Source organism: Tenrec ecaudatus, chromosome 8 (assembly GCF_050624435.1).
Source record: "Tenrec ecaudatus isolate mTenEca1 chromosome 8, mTenEca1.hap1, whole genome shotgun sequence".
NCBI classification, from domain to species: Eukaryota; Metazoa; Chordata; class Mammalia; order Afrosoricida; family Tenrecidae; genus Tenrec; species Tenrec ecaudatus.
The window spans coordinates 61964138-61986297 of NC_134537.1; the positions used below are offsets into that span (position 1 = coordinate 61964138).

A 22160-nucleotide genomic window follows, 5' to 3' on the forward strand; every position below is an offset into this window, starting at 1 on the left:
TGGCCCAGGACCAGCAATGCGTCCTTCTGCTACGCGTATGGTCCCTTTGAGTGGGAACTAACTCAATAGCACCTACCAACAACGTACACGTTAGTCATTAAAATTGGTTACACTTTTCAGATGTCAGCACTCTCATAATTTCTGTTATTTGTCTACTAATCAAGCTTCCCTGCTTCCCCACTTCCCACGCACATACAATTAATCTCTCGTCTTTTCTTTGGGGAAAATGTTGAGCATTAGGCTATCTACAGACGGTTGCTTAAAGGAGATTGTACTTAAGAGTGACATAGTTTATTTTATGTGCGTATCTGAAATTGGCCAAAGGTTGACCCAAAGGATTGGCTACATTCCAAATTTAAAGGGCATATCTGGGTGACAGTTATAAAGGATTCTTAATTTGGCCCCCCTTTTTTAAAACTTAAGGTTTTTATACATTTTCTCTCATTTTCTGGGCACATCTGTTGTGTTGTTGAGTAGGTGTTAGTGGCAACTAGGCACTATCTAGTTCTGGTTGTGAATGTCTTTTAAGCATATGAAAAGAGAATTCTTTCTTCTTTCCTCCTTTTTTGCCTCCCTTTTCCCTCTCTCCTACATCTAAGACAATGGGCCCAACAGCCTCCTTGAATTCAGTCTTTAGGACTAAATGGTAGCAAGAGAAGTGCCTTGTAGAAAACATGTGGAACCCAATTCCAAGGAGCATAAGAAGTGCACTCCATTTGTATGGGGGAGAAGATTAGGGAGACACAGGGAGGAAACATTACCACGCTAATTAACCTCTAGGAGACCTCAGCTGATCAGAGTGTTTATTGATGGGTGACCAATTAGTCCCCTATGCCTCTGTGTCTTTGCAGACAAAAGCATTGCAAAATAACTGTTATTAATGACCTCACAGCTAAAAACATTGATAGATAACTCAGTTATTTAGGACCTCTTTAAGATTCTTTTGAATCTTGCATATCCAAGTGCTTGTCTTAGAACATAGTGCTTTTATTATTCAAATGTTAAGAAAGTGTGACTAGTTAAATAATATTTGCATAGATAAGAGTTTAGGAATGTTTTTTAAGTTCTTTGGTGTTTGTTTTGTAACCATTCCCTTGTAAGGAGAGTATGAAAACCAAGCTTTGAATGTACTCAGTACTTCAGTCCATCAGACTGCTGTCCTCCCAATCCCATGCTTTGTACATGTCTCTTTCTTTTCTTTTCATCCCCACGTCTCATTTCAGATGCAACTCGATGCAGAATAGCTGGTCTAATCACCCGCATTAACCCACAAATACCTCTGGTGGCACAGTAGTTAAGCACTCAGTAACTCACAAAAAGCCAGCGGATTGAACCCACCAGTGACTTTCAGGGAGAAAAGCCCTGTAGATGAGGAAGCTCTATTCTATTATTTAAGGCCACTATAAATCAGAATAGACTTTACAGCACACAACATCAATTAACACACAGTTCTCTGAGTAGAAAACAGTTTGACACTTGACTACTAGCCACAGGTTGGAGGTTCAAAGACACTCAGAGACATCTTTCAAGATAGGTCTAGAAATATGCTTCCAAATGGTCACAGCCATGAAACCTTTTTTCTTTTCATTTTTTAAGTTAAGAAATATTTTTATTTATTTATTTTTAAGTCAATTTATTTGGGGTTCATACAATTCTTATCACACTCAATGCATACATGCATTATGTCAAGCACATTTGTACATTTGTTGCCATCATCATTCTCAAAAACATTTTCTTTCTCCTTGAGCCCTTGGTATGAGCTCCTCATTTATCCCATCCTCCCTCCCTCATGAACACTTGATAATTTATAAATTATTATTATTTTATCATGTCTTACACTGGTCCAAAATACACGGCTTCTTTTTTGATTTGTTCCTTTCACAAATTGTGTTTCGCAAGAAACACAATTAAGCAGATCTCCACCTATAGGCGGCTATGTAAAAGGGCTAAAAAACAGAACAGAAGTGATAAGCATGCACACCAAAAAAGATAAGAGATGGCAGTATGGAATAAGTGCACTTTGTGTGGGAAATTTAAAGGCAATCCTACTAATAATATTACACCTGTCCTGAACCAAATTCAATTCAACTGGCATTATATACCCTGGTGGCACTGTTGGGGAAGTGTTGCAGTGCTAATTACAAGGTCAGAGATTCAAAACCACCAGCCACTCAAAAAAAAGAGAACAATGAAGCTGTTTCTAGAAAGATTTATATTCTCAAAAGCCCTATATAAAGGTGTGCTGTGAGCCAAAATTAACTCAATGGCAGTGGATTTGAGGGTGTGAAGTTTTAATGCATTGACTAAAATCTTGTTGAGAATTTTATGTTGTTTATGTTTATGAGGGTTATTGGTCCAGTCTCACAGAACTTCACTGGTAAATTCTATGAAACATTCAGAAAAAAGCTGACACCAATTATGCCAGAATAATAAAAGGATCATATATTCTGAAGTTCATTTTATGAAACAAGCATATCCTTAATATAAAAAACTGGCAAAGACAACACGGAAACGGAAAGCAAAGACTAATAGTACTCACTGACATAGATACAAACAATCTAAACAAAATCTGGCCAATAGAATCTATAAACATATAAAATAAACAATACATTATAAACAAGTAGAATTCATACCAGGTGTGCAAGGATGATCCAACAATAGAAAAATAATAAATATAAACAACCACACAAACAAAAGAAAGGATAAGAATCAAATGATCATATCACACAACAGAGAAGAGTTAAGACACCACAGAGATAAAACACCACAGCCATTCCTAATAAAAATGCTTAACAAATAAGGATGAGAAGGGAAATTTCTCAACACAATGGAGTGCATGTATACAACACCAGTGACCACGGTGAGTCTCTAAGGAGAGCGAATGAAAGCAATCTCCATGTGAACAGGAACCAGAAAGGATGCCCATTGTTATGATGCTTATTCCGTATTTGGCTGTATAATAGATCGCATTGGACTGTGATCCATAAGGTCAGCAGTTCAAACTACTAGCTTCTCTGTGGGAGAAAGACCAGGCTTTCTCCTCCCATAAACAGTTATAATTTTGGAACCCATAGGGGCAGTTCTATTCTGTTCTATCGGGTCACTATGAATCAGGATGGACTCAATAGTAGTGAGTTTGGATTTTGTTGTTGTTGCTGGTGTCATTTAATCAGTATTTTGCTGGAAATTTTATCCAAAACAAAAAAAAAACAAACAAGAATGATAAATAAAAATGGTTCCCCAAAAGACATGAAGCTATTTCTATTTGAAGATGATAGAAAATATAGAACTCAGCATGAAAATTAGTAGAACTACTTGAAAGATTTTCCAAAGTGGCAAGAACAAAATCAAGTACAGAAATCAGTCATAGTTATTTACTCTAACCAAGAATTCTGAAAATAAAAGAACAAGTACAACAGTCATTCTAAAAATGAAATATTTAGGAATGAATATAACTAGAGATACAAAGTTAACTAGAAAACTAGAGACTTACACAAAGAAAGCTACAAACACGCTTTAAGAAACCAAAAGAGATCTGTATGAATGGGATTGTATACCATCCTCAGGATAAAAAGGCATAATATTGTGAAAATGTCAATACTACAGACACAATTCAATCCCTGTCCAGATTCCAACATCATTCTTTGAAAAAATGGAAACACTAATCACAAACTTTATAGGGAAAGGAATGTTACCCTGGATAAACAAAGCACGACTACAGAAGAACAAATTAGGAGACCTCATACTTCCTAGTCTCCAAACCCACTACAATCAAAATAGCCTGAAAGTGGTACATTGTCCTATGTATATACTGCTTTAACCAAACTGAGAGTCAGAAGTAAATCCATTTCTTATGGCCAGCTGATCTTTGATACTCATTAAATGGGGACTAGGTAGTTTCTTAAACAAATAGTACTGTTAAACTGTATATCCATTAGTAGAAAAAAATGAAACAGGACTCATAATTCACACCATATACAAAAAAATGAATTCAGGATGGATCAAAGACTTAATTGTAAAACGTAGAACTATAAAAATGTGAACAAACCTAGGGGCCCTAATATAACACATAAATACATGATCAAACATAATAAATAATGCATAAACAACAGAAGACAATTCAGATGACTGAGACCTCCAAAAAATTAGGCACTTGTGTACAAGATTTAATAACAACATACCCACAACCTGGTAAAACATTTTTGCAATGATATATCAGGCAAGGACTGATCTCTAAAGTGTATAGAAAGTTTCAACAACTCAACAAGAAACAGACAATTCAATGTTAAGAATGGGCAGAGGATATTAACGGACTCTTCACCCAAGAAGACTTCAATTAGTCAACATCATATGAACATCATGATAATCATTAGAGAGATGAAAATCAAAACAACAGAGATATCTTATCAGAGTATTAAAAACAAAGTTCAAAAGAAAACAAAATATATTCTTGTTTTAGTGAGTGGCGAGAATAGAACCTGATGAAAATGTAAAATGGTGCAACCACTGTAGCAAACAGAAATACCATACCATACAGGGATCCTTCTGCTTGGCAAATTTCTTAGAGAGAAAAAAAAAACCCTGCAACACAAACAGATACATAGATAGCTATGTGCATCACAATAACCCAAAGATGGAAGGCTGTGTGCTCATCAAGGGAAGACAGATAAACTATGCTACACACACACACATACACGGGGATAAGAAGCAATGCTCGCCTGGAAAACCATGCCTCCCTCTGACCTAAAGAAAAAAAGTTCACGTCTGAAAACAAATAAGAGAAAAAGAAAGAAAGAGAGCCCTCTGAAGTTTTCCTCTGCGTCAACTCAACAGCAACTGTTTGGTCTGTTTTGCTTAAAGCAGAATGACAAATTGTCATTAAAAATCAAACCAAAACTCAAAAATATCCCTACCTTAACTAATCGTCATCTATTAGAAAAATTGTCAGGCATGTTTTCTGCAATTCCCCTATCCTATTTTTCTTAGTGAAGAGTTTCTCCCAGTTTTACATATATTTCTTCTTGACTACACTACTTCTATTTTAATAGTCAGGGGGAATCTGAGTCTTGTTCTTTACACCCAACATCCCAAAGTTCCCGAGACATATCTGTTCTTCGATAATCCTAAAACCCCTTTAATGGGACAGTTTTTTTGTGCTAACATGACACCTGTAAAAAGATATGAATGGAGATTAGCCTGTCAATCAGATCAGTCTAGTGACCTCCCTTGAAGGTGTGACTGAAATAGATAGCTCTCTGAAGAATGATCTCTCTCACCTCTCTCTGCCTTCACCTTCCTGCTTGCTGATCACCCTAAGATCAGCTGGAGCCCCACCATGTTTCCATGACCACAGATCCACGTGACTGGGTAAATACTGGCTCGTGATCTTCTGCACTCTGCATCACTACAACTGGCTGCATAGTCTGAAGGCAGACATAATGACTATTATCAGTCTAATGGACTTGAGTTAGACTGTGCTCGGGTGTTTTCTTGTTATATAATTACTTCTTGGGATAAAGCTATTTCTTTTTTTTTCTTTTTTTAAATTTATTTATTTTAACAATTTATTGGGGATCATACAATTCTTTTCACAGTTCATACATATACATACATCAATTGTATAAAGCACATCTGTACAGTCTTTGCCCTAATCATTTTTTTCTCTTTTCTTCTTTTACATTTTATTAGGGACTCAAACAACTCTTACCACAATCCATACATATACATACATCAATTGTATAAAGCACATTCATACATTCCCTGCCCCAATCATTCTCAAGGCATTTGCTCTCCACTTAAGCCCCTTGCATCAGGTCCTCTTTTTTTTCCCCCCTCCCTCCCCATTCCCCCCTCCCTCATATGCCCTTGGTAATTTATACATCGTTATTTTGTCATATCTTGCCCTATCCGGAGTCTCCCTTCCCCCCTTCTCTGCTGTCCCTCTCCCAGGGAAGAGGTCACATGTGGATACTTGTAATCAGTTCCCCCTTTCCAACCCACTCACCCTCCGCTCTCCCAGCATCGTCCCTCACACCCTTGGTCCTGAAGGTATCATCCACCCTGGATTCCCTGTACCTCCAACCCTCATATGCATGTCTCTGGATTTGTTTCTCTAGTAAATACACATAAAACACTCACTAAACATAAAAACTGCTCAATAATAATTAGAGGAAAATTTCACTCCCCTATACTTAGAGTGAAGTAAGCATAGGTAAAAAAATTATGTCAGCGTGAAAATATGTGTTTCAATTTTTACATTCTCACAGTATAAAATCCATATTTCCATGTCAGTGCCTAACAGTCTTTGACAGAGCTGCCGAGTCATGGACAGGGGCTAAAGCACGCTGATGAAAGTCACTTAAAAGGACTAGGAAAATTAAAAAGAAAACGCCTAAAAAGCACGTAAAGAAACATTACATATTTATTCAGGGATTGAGTTCACTACAATAACCCTAAGTAAGTAACTGCAAAGGGAAAATAGATACGCTTTATAAGGATAGATGAGTATAAAATGCAAATGATTGAGCATGGATTGAAAACAACAATATTCTGTTTCAATCTACAGTAAAGGAATCATATAAACATTAGATAGATGAATTAGATATATGATAGATAGATAAAGATATGACTAGAACAGAAAACTAACAAAATTTATGTTGTCACTTTTACTTTCACCCCAGACAAAATACAACAAAAGCAGTTGGAAATTTTAAAAAGATAATTTTCCTTTCCGTTTCTTCCCTTGAATTAGTCTATTTGTCTAGATTTAACTTGATTAGATTTAGATCTAGTTAATAAACCAAATGTGAACAAGTATGTTAAATTTTAACTGAGAAATTCATTAGATTTACTTTTCTTAATGTTGGCTTTTTATTTTCTCCAAATCACCTTACATCAGCTGAATCAAACACCTTAATTATGTCTTACTTATGTCTTCATTTTTACGGAAATCCAGGGGTTCAAATCTCTATAGCTATTTCTATCCTTGTCTTAAGTCTGAAATTTCAAAAGTCCACCATTCAAGCCTAATCCTACCTGGAAAATATGGCTCTAGACCAAATCAGATTGCTAAACGGTAACAAGGAGACTGGTGGAATTTCTTTAGAATCAGTAAGTGGTTGAAGAAATAACAAAATGAAATGTGAGAACGTTTTTAAAATCAGCTTTGTTATATATTGACTAAAGTTCCCTGGATGATACAAATTGTTAAGTGCTCTCCTGCTAGTCAGAAAGTTGGGTTCAAACCCACCTAGAGATCTCAGAAGACATCTCTAGTGATGCGCTTCTGAAAGATAGCTTATATGAGGCCCTGCAGAGTAGTTCTATTCTACACAGCCATGAGTTGCAACTGACTTGAGAGCCACTAACAATATTATCTATCATAATATTGTTGTATGTTATATGTCATATATAATATGTTATATAAGTAATATATAATATAGAAAGTATGATAAGTAATAACTTATAACAAATATATATGTAATATATAACATTATATAAACAATATTATCTAATATATTGTATGTATGTGCACACATACAATATTATATAAGTAAATTATATGTGCAATGTATTGTATGTATGTATAAATATATATGTATACATGTGTGTATATACATACACATAACAGTATTATAAATATACTACATAATCTATATAGTATATACATAATATATTTTATTGTGTGTACATGTGTATATTTATCTACTAATCATCAATGAGACCAGGTATGCACAGGTTAAGAAATTCACTTAGGAACACAGCATTTATAAAATATTCTTAAAATTTTACGAAGACACCATCACCCCTTCCTATCCCCTCAATTCATTTATACTACTTCCTTATTCATGCATACTAAGAAATCTGATTTATTATATAACTTTAATGACAAGATAAAATGAATGAGTATAGCAAACTCATAATGAGAGCAAAGAGTTATGAATCAAAAGAAAAGATTACCTATACTGTACATACTTGTGTATAAGCACATTTATTGTGTTGAAAAACTGGGGTTCGGCTTATACACGGGTCAGTGTCATGAATGGATACCATCTGGTCAAGCCCGACTAACAAAAGGAGGAAATCTCATTAAGTCTGACATAGAGATGTATGGGAAGACATTCCAGAAGACATGGTGTGACGTGCCTTCCAGAAACACAGTATTAGTAATGCTATGGATGGCAGTGTGCTTTATATGAAAATGACATCAGTGAAGGTGATGACGGCGATCTCAGTGAGGACAGCATCTATGATGACCTCACACCAGCTGAAGCTCTGCATTGGGATACAGATGATGATGAGGAATCCAGTTTTGAAGGCTTTTAACTCTTTACATTTTAGCTTAGTTGCTGATTGAGCTCAGGGAATAGTACTCTTAAGGTATCATTGTTGATACCTTATTGTTTTTGTTGAATCCTATTTTCCACTTACTGTGCTGGTTTACTAGTGTTAAATGACTTGTCCTTTGATTGATGTTTTTATTTAAAATAAATATTTAAATACATTTGCCCACTGATGTCTCAATTTAGTAATTTTATTTTCATTTGTTTTGATTATTGAAACTCACCAATAGCTTCAGCATTTTCCACCCTAGGCTTATACTCGAGTCAATCAGTTTTTCTGGTTTCCCAGGTAATACTTAGGTACCTCGGCTTATACTCGGGTCGGCTTATATTCAAGTATATACGGTAATCAAATAATTTTGTAGTATTTTTTAAGTCATCAAAATGTACTGTTTTAGAAAGAGCTCTGACATATTGATGTGATATATACTCAGGTTAAATTTACACAGAAATAATTTCATGTCAGGTGAGGTAGGAAGTCTTAGTAATTTCCAATGAGCTTAAAATAAGAAATCTGGGTCAATCATTTCACTTAAGAATATGTACTTTCATTTGAAAACAGAAATGTAACTGAAAGAAAATATTTGATGGATTTAAATTATGGTGTGTTTTAAAGAATACAGAAAGTGCTTTGGACTGCCAAAAGTACAAACCTATCTCTCTTACAAGAAGTACAATCAGAAAGCTCCTTAGAAGCAAGGATGACAAAACTCTCATCATATGGACTTTGGACATATTATCGGGAGAGGTCAGTGCCTGGAAATGGACATCATGTTTGGTTAAACAGAGGAACAGTGAAAAAGAGGATGACCCTTGACAAGATGGATTGCCACACTGTGCTAGTTATATAATTGTCAATTTAAAGATTAAGCGTGTAGGGGTGGAGTCTAGCCTGTCAATCAGATCATAGCCAATGAGGCCTCTGTGTGAGCATGGCCTTTTCCTGAGAATTCTGGGAATTCCATTATTTCCTCCTGAGAGGTAGGAGACTCTCTGCTCACACTCTGGGAGACATAGCAGCTGACAAGACACATGGACCCAACCCGATACAGCCATGGGTGCTGGAGAAGCCATGCAGAGACCCCTGCCAGCACTGAGATGTTCCAGTGCCACTGGATCCAAAGACTTTCTACCCACTGACCTGTGATCTTCTACATTTGGCATTATTTCATGTGTTTTGTGATTCTGAAGAAGACTTTATAGATTGATATTGGACATATGGGCTAATATTGGACTTATGGACTTGATCTGGACTGGGCTAGAATGTTTTCTCAATATTCAATTGCTCTTGTATATAAATCTCTTTCTTATACACATATGTGTGTCCATGGGTTTGCTTCTCTAGTCTACCCAGACTAACAGACACACTAACTACAAAAATTGGCTCAAACATAAGAACAACTCTGAGAAAGGTGCAGGATTAGGCAATGTTTTGTTCTTCTGTACAGAAGGTGGCTGTGGATTAGAACCAACTCAATGGCATCTACCAACAACAGTATTACTTAGTAGATATTTGAATACTATATGAGTAATAACCTTTGTTGTAAATAACATCTGCAGACATTTTCAAAATTATATTCATTGTTTTATAGAAAATTATTTTATAGCCAAAAAATTAATGCATGCAAAGCTGTTGCAAATTATAGTAGTCTTCTGAATGATTACCTTAATATCCCAGTACTCTTGTCTGGGTGTTTTTTTCATACTTTTATTGGGGGCTCGTACATCTCTTCTCACAAACCATACATTCCTCCAGTGTGTCAAGCACATTTGCACCTATACTGCCATCATCATTTTCAAAGCACTCTCTTCCCACTTGAGCACATGATATTGAGGGAGAACTTTTAAGTAAGTAAATAAACTACTTCACTGAAGGACATGTATGGCCTATTTTCTATTATACTCATCGCCTGAACAGAGATAGCTATAATTTTTACAATCACATCAAGATTTAAACACACAGGTGTAATGCCTTGGTCTTGAGTGCCTACCTTCGCTGCTCTTCTCCATGGTCCCCTGCAGGAACTGTGAGGCATTCATCCATATGTCCATGCAGGAGCCGTAGAACATCACCACCAATCAGATACCCTTGGAGGAAGCAGAAGTCGTTTATTATCATAGCTGTCGGCCCTCTGGTCTCATTTTTTCTTTTCATAGACAGACATAGAGTAATCTAGGAAAGTTTAAGTCACTTGCCAAGTTCACAGAATTAGAAGGTTCCAAATACAGCATCCGAATCCCACAGCCCATGATGTTCCCATTAGATTTCAGAACCTCAACTGACATAACCCCCTCATTAGAAATATAATTATGTATAGGCTCCAATTTTAATATACTTATGTTATAACTGGTAGATTCAAATAGGATACCATGCATTTTTATAATTTAGTGGAAATTTTTACAAAATAAGGAGTCCCTTGGTGGTGCAAATGGTTTACATGCTAACTGCAAACTGAAAGTTTGGAGATTTGAGTTGATCCTTAGGTATCTCAGAAGACCTGGCAATCAGCTACTGAAAAATCATCCAATGAAAGCTCAATGGTACACAGTTCAACTCTACATCAATAGTGTCAGCATGAGTATTAATTTACATAATCCAATTGATTTAAATTAGAAAAATCAGAACAAATGTAAATATTTTCCTGATACTCCACTGTATAAAATTTGTTGTGCTGCATCACTAAGGCAAAGACCACAGAATAAGAAATATTGGCATTAGTCTGTGAAATGACCTCCACCCAAAATTTTGCCAAAAACAATGCCTAGAAGTGAACCCAAAACATACAGAATACCCTAAAATCTAGAATATCATAAAAATTAAGTAAGACAAATCTTAATACAAGTCACTTTATTAAAAAATTTAAATGGAATTTTAGTTATCATGTGTGTACGTCACAGAACATTTTGATGAAAACCAGCCTTACTTAACTAGCTCATTATCAAAATTCTAAACCTGTTTGACAACTTTTCATCAAGGAATCATCCTCCAATTCGAGTGGTCGTTTTACCTTGGGCAGCTTCACTTCCTGAGCTGATTGGGGCCACACTCCAGAGAGTTTGCTGGAAGGCAGCATCCACATGCAAGCTGCTGTTGCCGTAGGACAAATGCTATGTAAGAGGTAAAAGAAGGTGCCACTTCAGTCTCTGGTAAACCCTAATACATAAGTGTCTGCCCACCCAAATGTAGCATCACAGCTGGACATGGGCTAAAAAACAGACTTCAATATTGCCTTTCAAATATCAAGACACCAGTGAAAAAAGAGTATGTAGTTCCATTTGAAATATATCCCTGTTGCATTCTCAGTAACTAACTTAAACCTGTGTTCAGAAAATAATGAAGGGGACTGGGCGAGTTTATCTTTGAAATCTATATTAAAGCAAGAATGAACTTGACGTGTCAGCAATTTCCTTCATAGACAAACCACCAGCTGCACCCTTAATGAAGCAGGAGCATTGGATCATGGAACTGACTCACACTAGACAACTAAGATGCACAGAAGCAATCAGTGTGTCCTCTACCTACACTTTTGACATCACAAGACCATGGACTAAGGTAGCCATCTTAACAGGGTCCCAGAATGCATCTGTTTCCAGCTAAGGATGCTTTCGCTTTCTGCTACTTTGAATCACTGTATTGGTGCTAAGTAACTTTGGTAAAGTTCTCTCTCCTGCTTTTGAGCCTTCACCTGTCTTCCTCTGCCTGACTTCTGGACCTTGGGGCTGAGTTTTGACCTATCGCCTGACCTGATTTACCAGCTACTGCAGCCTTGTAAAGAGAAGTATCCTTCAGATGGACACCTGAACTTTCAATTTGATATTGACCAGAAGCGAATTACAGAACTCTGAAACATGAGGAACAATACTGAGGCGATGAGTGTCAATTGACATCAGGGGTTGTGAAGTAGTAGAGTAATATTTTGGGACATTTCTAACCTCTACTAACTTGAGACCAATCTTGAACAAAACTTAAAGGAACTTGTTTTTGTATTATCCTTGCTTCTAAGGAATATTCTCGCTATACTTCCCACAATACAGATCTGTTCATTCTTGTGGAAGTCCACTCTTTTCAATATTCTTTGTCAACACCACAATTCGAATATATTTATTCTTCTTTCCTCTTCCCTGATCATTGATAATTAATTACCACCACTTGTCTGTCAGTTTGTCATATGTCATTCCTTTTGATTTTGTTGAAAGGTTCTATGGGAAAATATTGAATTATGCAGAAAGGATCAAGAGAAGATGGAAAGAATAAACAGTCACTGTGTCAAAAAACTAGTTAACAGTCCAACATTTCAGGAGGTAGCCTTCATGATCAAGGACCAATGATGAAGAAGGAAGACGTTCGAACTGCTCTGAGTGTATTGGCCACAAATGAGGCTCCAGGAATTGACGGGATACTAACTAAAATGTTTCTTAAAGCTGAAGAAGCAATGGAAGGACTTACTCATCTATGCCAGAAAAACTGGAAGATAGTTACTTGGTCCACTGACTGGACCACTGAGTGGATATCCACTGACTGGATATTTAAATATGATGCATATTTGTGCCCATGCCAAAGAAAGGTGACCCAACAGTCTGCTCAAACTATAGTACAATTATCACCGATAAGGCTCACAAGTCAATTTTTGCTTAATATCATCCAACAATGGTTGCAAGAGTACCTTCACAAGGAAGTGCCAGAAGTTCATATGAGATTCAGACAAAGCAGTAGAACAAGGGATATCATTTCTGACGTCAGCTGGATCTTGTCTCAAAGGAGAGAATACCAGAAAGATGTCTACTGGTGTTTCATTGACTATATAAGTGCATTCAACTATGGATGATAATAAACAATATATAACCTTGAGAAAAATGGGAATTCTATAACACTTCATTGTATTGTGTAATCAAACTGACTCGAGAGTCTGGTGCCAATGGTCGATTTGGTCAAAGAGATGAGGTGGGTTGCCCAAAGCTCAGTGAGCAGTCATATCCATCCAACTGTTCTATGTCTGTTATATAGCAACAGATAGCTAAGACAGTGAATAACAAAATAATTCACCATACTGGAGGAACAAGTTTTGTCAACAAAGGGACCTAGGTTGAGATCATGCTTCATAGAAACAAGGCTGACATTGTGGAAAATATGATGTGAAAACGCAGATGGGGTTGAAGATAAGAAGGTAGAGCAAATTTTAGGTGAATTGAAGGGGCAACTGGTAATATTTTATATCCACTGAGTAGAAAAGTTACTAATAAAAATTTTGTGAACATATCTCAGGGACCAAAATGTCTTTAGTCTTGTTTTTAAGAGAAATCTTTTATGTACCATATACAACAGAGTGAAACACTGTCTAGTCCTGTGCCATCCTCATGGGATGTTTGAACCCATCATGGCAGCAATGATGGCAACCTCTATGATCCAGGGTCTTCATCTTTTCCCTGATGTACTACTTTAACAAGTGTGATATCCGAATTTAGGTAACAGACTCTCCTGATAATAAGTTCAAATATATGAGAGAGAATCTTGCCATCCTTGCTTCTAATATCCTCGCTACTTCCTAGTAGATTTAGTAAAGGATTTAGGTAAAATAGATCTTTACAGAATGGAAAGTCAGGGGGAACAACTGAGATCACTACTGCACACTGTAGTAGACCTGCATATAAGTAGGAGGCCTCAGACTCAGGAACGTTATGATAAGAATGGCAGGCTAAAAAACCTAGGAAGTCATCTGGCTTGGAAAAGGGTTTTACAAACATGATGAGGATATGTGACAAAAAATAAGCAGGTGAACATTCTTTATGTTTTAAACATTAGGGAGCATAGGAGTAGTTTATTACTCAAGGTTTTTGGTTGTGTGGATAATAGTTTCTTGGTTGTCATTGGATACTCATATTTTGACTCTCAGTGGCATGAGCTATTGTGTTATATTTTAAATTTCTACTTTTAATGAGGAAATTTAAATATCTAGTATCTGAATTGTGGAGGACATTTATTAGCCTGTGGTTTGATGACTATTATATAAGCTGGATTCATAAGAAGCTATAGAAAAATGGATATACCTACTGGTGTCAAATGGATCTTGGCCAAAAGAAGAGAATATCAGAAAAAAATGTTTATTTGTATTTTAGCGACTTTGGAAGGTATTTAACTATGTGTATCATAACAAATTACAGTTAACACTGTGACTTAATTGTGCTTAGCACAAACCTGTATATGAGTCAAGAAGTGGTTGTCTGAAGAGAACAGAAAAACGGGATGTCGTAGGGTAATATTGCTCACTTTATTTAGTCAATTTATAAGCAAGCTTCAAAAGGTTCATGCATAATGGAGTTAAAAGATAATGGAGGGGGCTGTCCCCAATCCCAAATACTATGTGGACACCTGCACCTCACCTCAGAAAAATTTATTTCAACGGACTGCATTGAATCTGTAGCTCTGGGAGAGGGACATATCTAATCGGAGTGCACGGGACCAGATGAAAGGGGAGGAGGAGAGAGTGGAGCACATCCTGGCCCACCAGGCCTTGAGGATGGTGTTCCCAATTAGAGCAGCCAGTGCACAGAGAGAACCACATGGCCAGCCCAACTATGAGACATGACGCCCCTCACTGACCCATAGCCCTACAGGGGACAGCACCAGAGACACACTGTGAGAATTGCACCCAATCTGATCGTGCCACACTGAGTCAAAACACTTGCAACAGAACAGCAAGGGAATGGAGCAGTAAGGTCCCCAGGGAATGCTGAAGGTGGGCTTTGGGGACAGGGCGTGGTGCTCCAACAGACTGGACTGTAAAGCACTCCTAAAGGCCAACAAACAGTCCTTGAACTAACTACAAGATTTTCTTTCTTGTTGTGTTTTGTTTGGGTTTTTGTCATTGGTTTGTTGTGGCTGTTTTGTTGTACTGTTGCTTGGTTTTGCACTGTCTTGTTTTTGTGTATGTTATTATCTCCGCAAGTCTGTCTAAATAAGATAGGATAGATGAATAAACTGGAGGAGAAAACAACAGAACTGACAGTTCCTGGGGGGTGGTGGACGGACATGGGAGAGGGGGAGGTGGGGGGGGGGGGGAAGGTAGTGGTGTTCACAAACCCAGAGAAAAGGGAGCCACAAGTGATCCAAATTGGTAGTGAGGAGGGTGTAGGATGTCTGGTAAGGCATGATCAAGGGTAATGTAACTGAGAGGAATTACTGAAACCCAAATGAAGGCTGAGCATGATAGTGGATAAGAGGAAAGTCAAAGGAAATAGAGGAAAGAGCTAGCAGGAAAAGGGCATTTATAGCAGAATAAATAAAGGCATATACATATGAAATATATTTATATGTGAGGATGGGGAGATAGATCTATGTGCATATATTTATAGGTTTAGTAATAAAGTAGCAGAAGGTCATTGGGCCTCCAATCAAGTACTCCCTCAATACAAGAATACTTTCTTCTATTAAATGGGCATTCTATGATGCTCGCCTTCCCAACACAACCGCTGAAGACAATGTGAGTGATTAAGTAAATGTGGTGAAGAGAGCGCTGATGGTGCCCGGCTATCAAAAGATATGGCGTCTGGGATCTTAAAAGCTTGAAGGTAAACAAGCCGCTATCTAGCTCAGAAGCAACAAAGCCCACATGGAAGAAGCACACCAGCCTGTGGGATCATGAGGTGCCAAAGGGATCAGTTATCAGGCATCAGAGAACAAAAAAATCATATCATTGTGTGCTCACCTCCCTAATACGATCACTGAAGACAAATGGGTAAATAAGCAAATGTGGCAAAGAAAGCTGATGGTGCCCGGCTACCAAAAGATATAGCTTCTGGGGTCTTAAAGGCTTGAAGGTAAACAAGCGGCCATCTAGCTCAGAAGCAACAAAGCCCACATGGATGAAGCATACCAGCCTGTGCAATCACGAGGTGTCAACGTGATCACGTATCAGGCATCATCAGAACAAAAAATCATATCATTGTGAATGAGGGGGGAAGTGCTGAATGGAGACCCAAAGCCCATTTGTAGGCCACTGGACATCCCCTCAAAGAAGGGTCTTGGGGAGGAGTTGAGCCATTCAGGGTGCGATGTAGCAGAAAAGACACATACAACTTTCCTCTAGTTCTTAAATGCTTCCTCCCCCCACTATCATGATCCCTATTCTACCTTAAAAATCTGGCTAGACCAGAGGATGTACACTAGTACAGATAGCAACTTGAAACACAGGGAATCCAGGACAGATGATCCTTTCAGGACCAGTGGTGTGAGTGGCGATACTGGGAGGGTAGAGAGAGGGTGGGTTGGAAAGGGAGAACCGATTACAAGGATCTATATGTGACCTCCTCCCTGGGGGATGGACAGCAGAAAAGTGCGTGAAGGGAGGCGTTGGACAGGACAACATATGACAAAATAATTTATAAATTATCAAGAGTTCATGAGGGAGGGGGATCGGGGAGGGAGGGAAAAATGAGGAGCTGATGCAGGGGCTTAGGTGGAGAGCAAATGTTTTGAGAATGATGAGGGCAATGAATGTACAAATGTGATTTACACAATTGATGTATATATGGATTTGATAAGCATTGTATGAGTCCCTAATAAAACAATTTTAAAAAAAGATAATGGAAACAATGAAACCCTCTCATAAATGCTAACCAAATAATTTGAGAAATCCGGCTGTATGAAGAATTTGCCATCGGGTTTGGAAAAAGACTCATTAAGAGTCTGAGCTACACAAATGAGAATACTTTGCTTGCCAAAGGTAGATAAAAGAGACCTTATTAAGCTTAAGGGAATTGACAAAAGTTTAGAGAATTTGAAATATTTACTGATTAAGGTATAAAACTGCAACTTTAAAAATGAACTACACCTGATTTTAAAGAAAATTAAAATCAAAGCCCTCATGGATAAATGGTAATAATAATTTTTTTGGTAATAATAATTTTTAAAAAGTCAATGATTTCAGTGTTCTTGGATAGATAGTCAATGTCCATGGAAGCAGCCACCAAGAAATCTACAGACTGGGCAAATCTGTTACACTGGGTCTTTTAAAATGATTACGAAGTGATTTTTAAAACTTGCATGGAGTCTCCATTGCCTGTGAATAAAGTTATTTTGCTGACACCTTAAAAAATTTTAAATAAAATTATTAAGAAGCAAAGATATTACCTTGAGGAGTAAGGTGATCCTCATCCAAACTATGGTTTTTAGTCTCCTTATATGCATAGAAACTTGGATCAATGTTTTTGCTGTTAGGTGCCATTAAGTTGACTTCGACCCATAACGACCCTATGCACAACAGAAACACTGTTCCACCCTCATAGTTGATGGTTGTGCTCCATCCTCACAATTGTTCCCATGCCTGAGCTCATTGATGCAGCCACTGCGTCAATCCATCTCACTGAGGGCCTTCCTCTTTTCACCATCCTTCCACTTTACCAAACACGATGTCCTTCTCTAGGGACTGGTCTCTCCTGACAATGTGGCCAAATTCCGTAAGACAGTCTTGCCATCCTTGCTTCTGGTCTTACTTTTCTCAATACAGAACTGTTTGTTCTTTAAGCAGCACATGCTTTCAATTTTCCTTTCCAGCACCACAATTCCTATGCCTCTAACTTTGCATTCTTTCCTATTCAGTGTCCAACCTGCAGATGCAGATGATTCAACAGAGAATACAATGACTGGGGCCAGGTGCAAATTAATCCTCAAAGTAACATTCTTGCTCTTCTATACTCTAAAGAGATCTCGTGTAGCAGACTTACTTAAAACAACTCCTCTTTTGATCTTTTGACTGCTGCTTCCATGCACATTGATTGTGGATCCAAGAAAGAAAATCTTTGACAACTTCAAACTTTTCTCCTTTTATCACAATGTTACTTATTGTTCAGTTTGTGAGGGTTTTGTTCTCTTGACATTGAGTTGTAATCCATACTGAAGGCTACAATCCATTATCTTCATCAGCAAGCGCTTCCAACCCACCTGACTTTCAGCAAGCAAGGCTGTGTAGTCTGAATAGTACAGGCTGGTAGGAGGCCTTCTTCCAATCCTGATGCCAAGTTCTTCTTCACATAATCCAGATTCTCTGATGACATTTGCTCAGCATACAGATTGAACACATATGGTGAGATGATACAGCCCTGACACGCACCTTTCCTGATTATAAATCATGCAGTATCACCCTATTCTGTTCACACAATTGCCTGTCACAGTCACTGAAGTAAAAGTAAATATCTCTCTGGTATTCTCTGCTTTGAGTCGAGTTCTCTGTCATCAACAATGACATTCCTTGTTCTGTGTCCTCTTCTGAACCCTGCCTGCATTTCTGTCAATGTACTACTGCAACCATTGTTGCATGATCTTCAGTAAAATTTTACTTGCATGTTGTGATAAACTGGGTTTTGGTGCTAACACAGCTTCCATTGGAACTTGTGGGCACAGTTTTGCCTGTCAATCAGGTCACAGCTTGATTTTAAATGACTCATTGGAGGCTGGCTCCTCTCTTTCCCTGACTTCACCTTCTTGTTGTCAAGTTACGCGGAGAGCTACCGGGACACACTAAGGCCTGTGTGAGCCCTGAAGATGTCCACTGTCACTGGATCCACAAGACTTTGTACCTACTGGCCTATGATCTTCCTGCATTCCGCATCATTGCATGTAGCCGTGTGAGTGAGAAGAGGGATTTATGTATAGTGTCTGACTTATGGACTTGACTGGACAGAGTGGGGTGTTTGCTCGATATGTAATTAATTACTTCATGATATAAAGTTCTCTCTTATAGATATACGGCTGTCAATTTGTTTCCCTAGGCAACCAGGCCTAACGCACATGTGATATCAGTGATGTTGTTCTAAAGTTTAAGCATTCTGTTGTTTGTCATTTATTTGTACTGTGATGGCTTATGTGTTGCTGTTATGCTGGAAGCTGTGTCACCAGTATTTCAAATTCCACATCAAGTGAACAGGTTTTTGGAGAGTATTCTGATTAAGAACAGACAAAGAAGGACTCCGTATCCCACTTCCAAAAAAAGAGCTGCAGAAAATCTTGTCCATAATTTTAAGACATTGTCAGATTTAATGTAATGGGAATCCTTGGGGTGTGGCCTGCAATACTTTGTATCTTTCAAGAGATAAAAACAGAGAGTGAAAGGACTTACTCCTACCAAGAAAAACGAGCCTGGAGCAAAGTATGACTTTTGAACACAAGTAGTTTTGCTGGGAGCCTCTCAGATTCAAGAGAAGATTCGTGCCAAGACACGTGGCGATCTCCAAGGATTACAGTCTGCTAGACACTGAAAAGAGAAAAGGACCTTCCTGCTAAATTGGGAGTCAGCAGAGAGCGAGGGAAAGGGAGAGACAGGCAGAGAGACACTTCCCTGAAGCTGACGCCTTGGATTTGGACTTCTAGCTTCCGAACAGTGAGAGACTGTATTTCTACTTATTCAATTCATTTACTTGTGATATTTCTGCTACAGCAGCACTTGATAACCGAGGCAGAGCCCTCACCTCTGAGTGACTGTCCATCAGAGTTCTACCACCAGTTTCCTCAAGGCAATGGGAGATTTTTTTACTGTTATGTAACTTAAATGCTTTCGGCTTCTCCCATCACCCAATTCCAAAACGACTTCCACATTTTATGAAGCTTTACAAGTATGCTTACAGGTATGCACCCCACTTTTCTCTAACCATATTCAGTAACAAAGGTCTTAGTTACTTAGTGGATGGTTTCAACAAACAGAAGTTTATTTTCTCACAATTTAGGGAGCTAAAAGTAAAAATTCAGAGCACCAACTGGAAGGAAGGATTTTCTCTTTCTGTTGACTTTGGAGAAAAGTCCTTTGTCTCTGAATGTCTGCTCCCAGGCAATCTTTATGTGCTTTGGCATTTCTCATTTCTCCTCTGCTTGGATGTTTAATATCTTATATATCTCAAAAAATAGTGACTCAAGATACAACCTACAATAATACTACTAATTAATATAAATGAGGAAACCCATTCCCAAAAAGGATTATAATCACAAATTATAGAGGTTGCAGCATTTATTTTTCCTTGTTGTTCAATCTAACAGCAGGTTCAAAACAATATTCCTACCATCTAACAATGTTATTTAATAAACATGCATGTGCTAAATTCAGGCAACCTTTAAAACTAAAATACCATAAAGCAAAAAAAATTGTTCCAGGAATCTCACATGCTTTTCTATTTTAATGCTTATTTGACAAGCTGGTACAAGTAGTCATACTCATGTGTTCTAAAAATGTGTTGGTTTCTTCCTACACTATTTGATAAACTACAGAGGCATGCCAGTCTGTCTTCCTTCTCACTGCAATGCAATATTAGGCAATCCTTCTAATTTAATAGCTCCTGCCAGTTGACCTGTTGACTTTGGGGTGAGCTGTTCAATGTCTAACACACAGCCACCAGGGTGCCTTACAAACCAATTAGTTTCTCACAAATAATATTTTTGATTTAATACATTTTTTTCATAATCCAGTGTATGATGCAATATATTTCTGACTTTCATTTTAGTCTTAATCCATTATGATCTATGAGCTTTTCCTGAAGATATTTATATAAAGTTTCTAATGTCACTTTGATAGTTAAGGTTTTGTGTCAACTTGACTGGGCAATAATTTCGGTGGTTTTGCAGTTGTTGTTGTTAAGTGGTATTGAATTCATTGTTGTGGTTTGTTGTTATTGTTGTTAGGTGCCATCACATCAGCTCCAACCCACAGACACCCATGCACAACAAAACAAAACACTTTAGGATCCTGTACCATCTTCATAATTGCTTCTGTACCGGAGCCCACTGAAGCAGCCACACCTCCACTTTACCAGACATGATGTCCTTCTCAAAGAACTGGTCTGTCCTGACAATATGGTCAAAGTATATAAGACAAAGTCTTCCCTCCTTGCCTCTAAGGACCACTCTTGCCTTATTTCTTCTATACAGATCAGTTTTTCCTTTTTAAATATTCTTCTCCAGCACCACAATTCAAATGCATAGATTCTGCTATGGTCTTACTTATTCAGTGTCCAATTTTCACATGCATTTGATGCAATGGAGAATACCATGGCTTGGGTGAAGAGCACCTTAGTCCCCAAAGTAACATCCTTGTTCTTCAAAACTCTAAAGAAGTCTTGTGTAGAAAATTTACCTAATATATCGTTTGCTCTCCTGACTGTTGCTTGTTTGAGCATTGATGATGGATGCAAGCAAGGCAAAATCCTTGACAAGTTCAAGCTTTTCTCCATTTATCATGATGTTACCTAATTGTGAGGATTTTCATCTTCCTTGCATTGAGTTGTAATGCACACTGAAGGCTGAAATCCTTGATCTTCGTCAGCAAGTGCTTCAAGTCCTCCTCACTTTCAGTAGGTAAAGATGCATCATTTGTGTACCACTGGTTTTCAATAAGCCTTTCTTCAATGCCGCACTCATTGTAAGTTGTTCCCAACTCATAATGACTTTACGTAGAACAGAACAGAACACCGCCCAGTCCTGCACCATCCTGGCCCTTGGTGTTATATTTGAGGCCACCGATACAGCCACTGTGACAATCCTTCTCATTGCAAGTCTGCCTCTTTTTTGCCACTTTCCATTTTACCAAGCATTATCTTCTACTCTAGAATTGCTATATCCCGATAACACATCTAATGTACGTAAGATGAAAGCTTGCCATCGTTGCTTCTAAGAAGGATTCTGACTGTACTTTGTCTGAACCATATTTGTTTTGTCTTTTGACATACTTTAAATATTCTTCATCAGCATCACAATTAAAATATATCAATTCATCTCTGGCCTTCCTTATCCATTGCTAAATTTTCACACATATATGAGGGAATTGAAAATATCATTGCTTG

General features: G+C 37.8%; 1 protein-coding gene across 1 annotated transcript in view; it reads right to left on the reverse strand.

Moving 5' to 3' along the window:
* Window positions 1–22160, reverse strand: part of RYR2 (ryanodine receptor 2) — an 819632-nt gene that overhangs the window by 484346 nt on the left and 313126 nt on the right. The window contains exons 9-10 of the mRNA XM_075556394.1: window positions 11351–11450; window positions 10334–10430 (exon numbers count right to left, since the gene is read on the reverse strand). Coding sequence (XP_075412509.1) covers window positions 10334–10430; window positions 11351–11450 — 197 coding nt within the window. The remainder of the gene's footprint in view (window positions 1–10333; window positions 10431–11350; window positions 11451–22160) is intronic.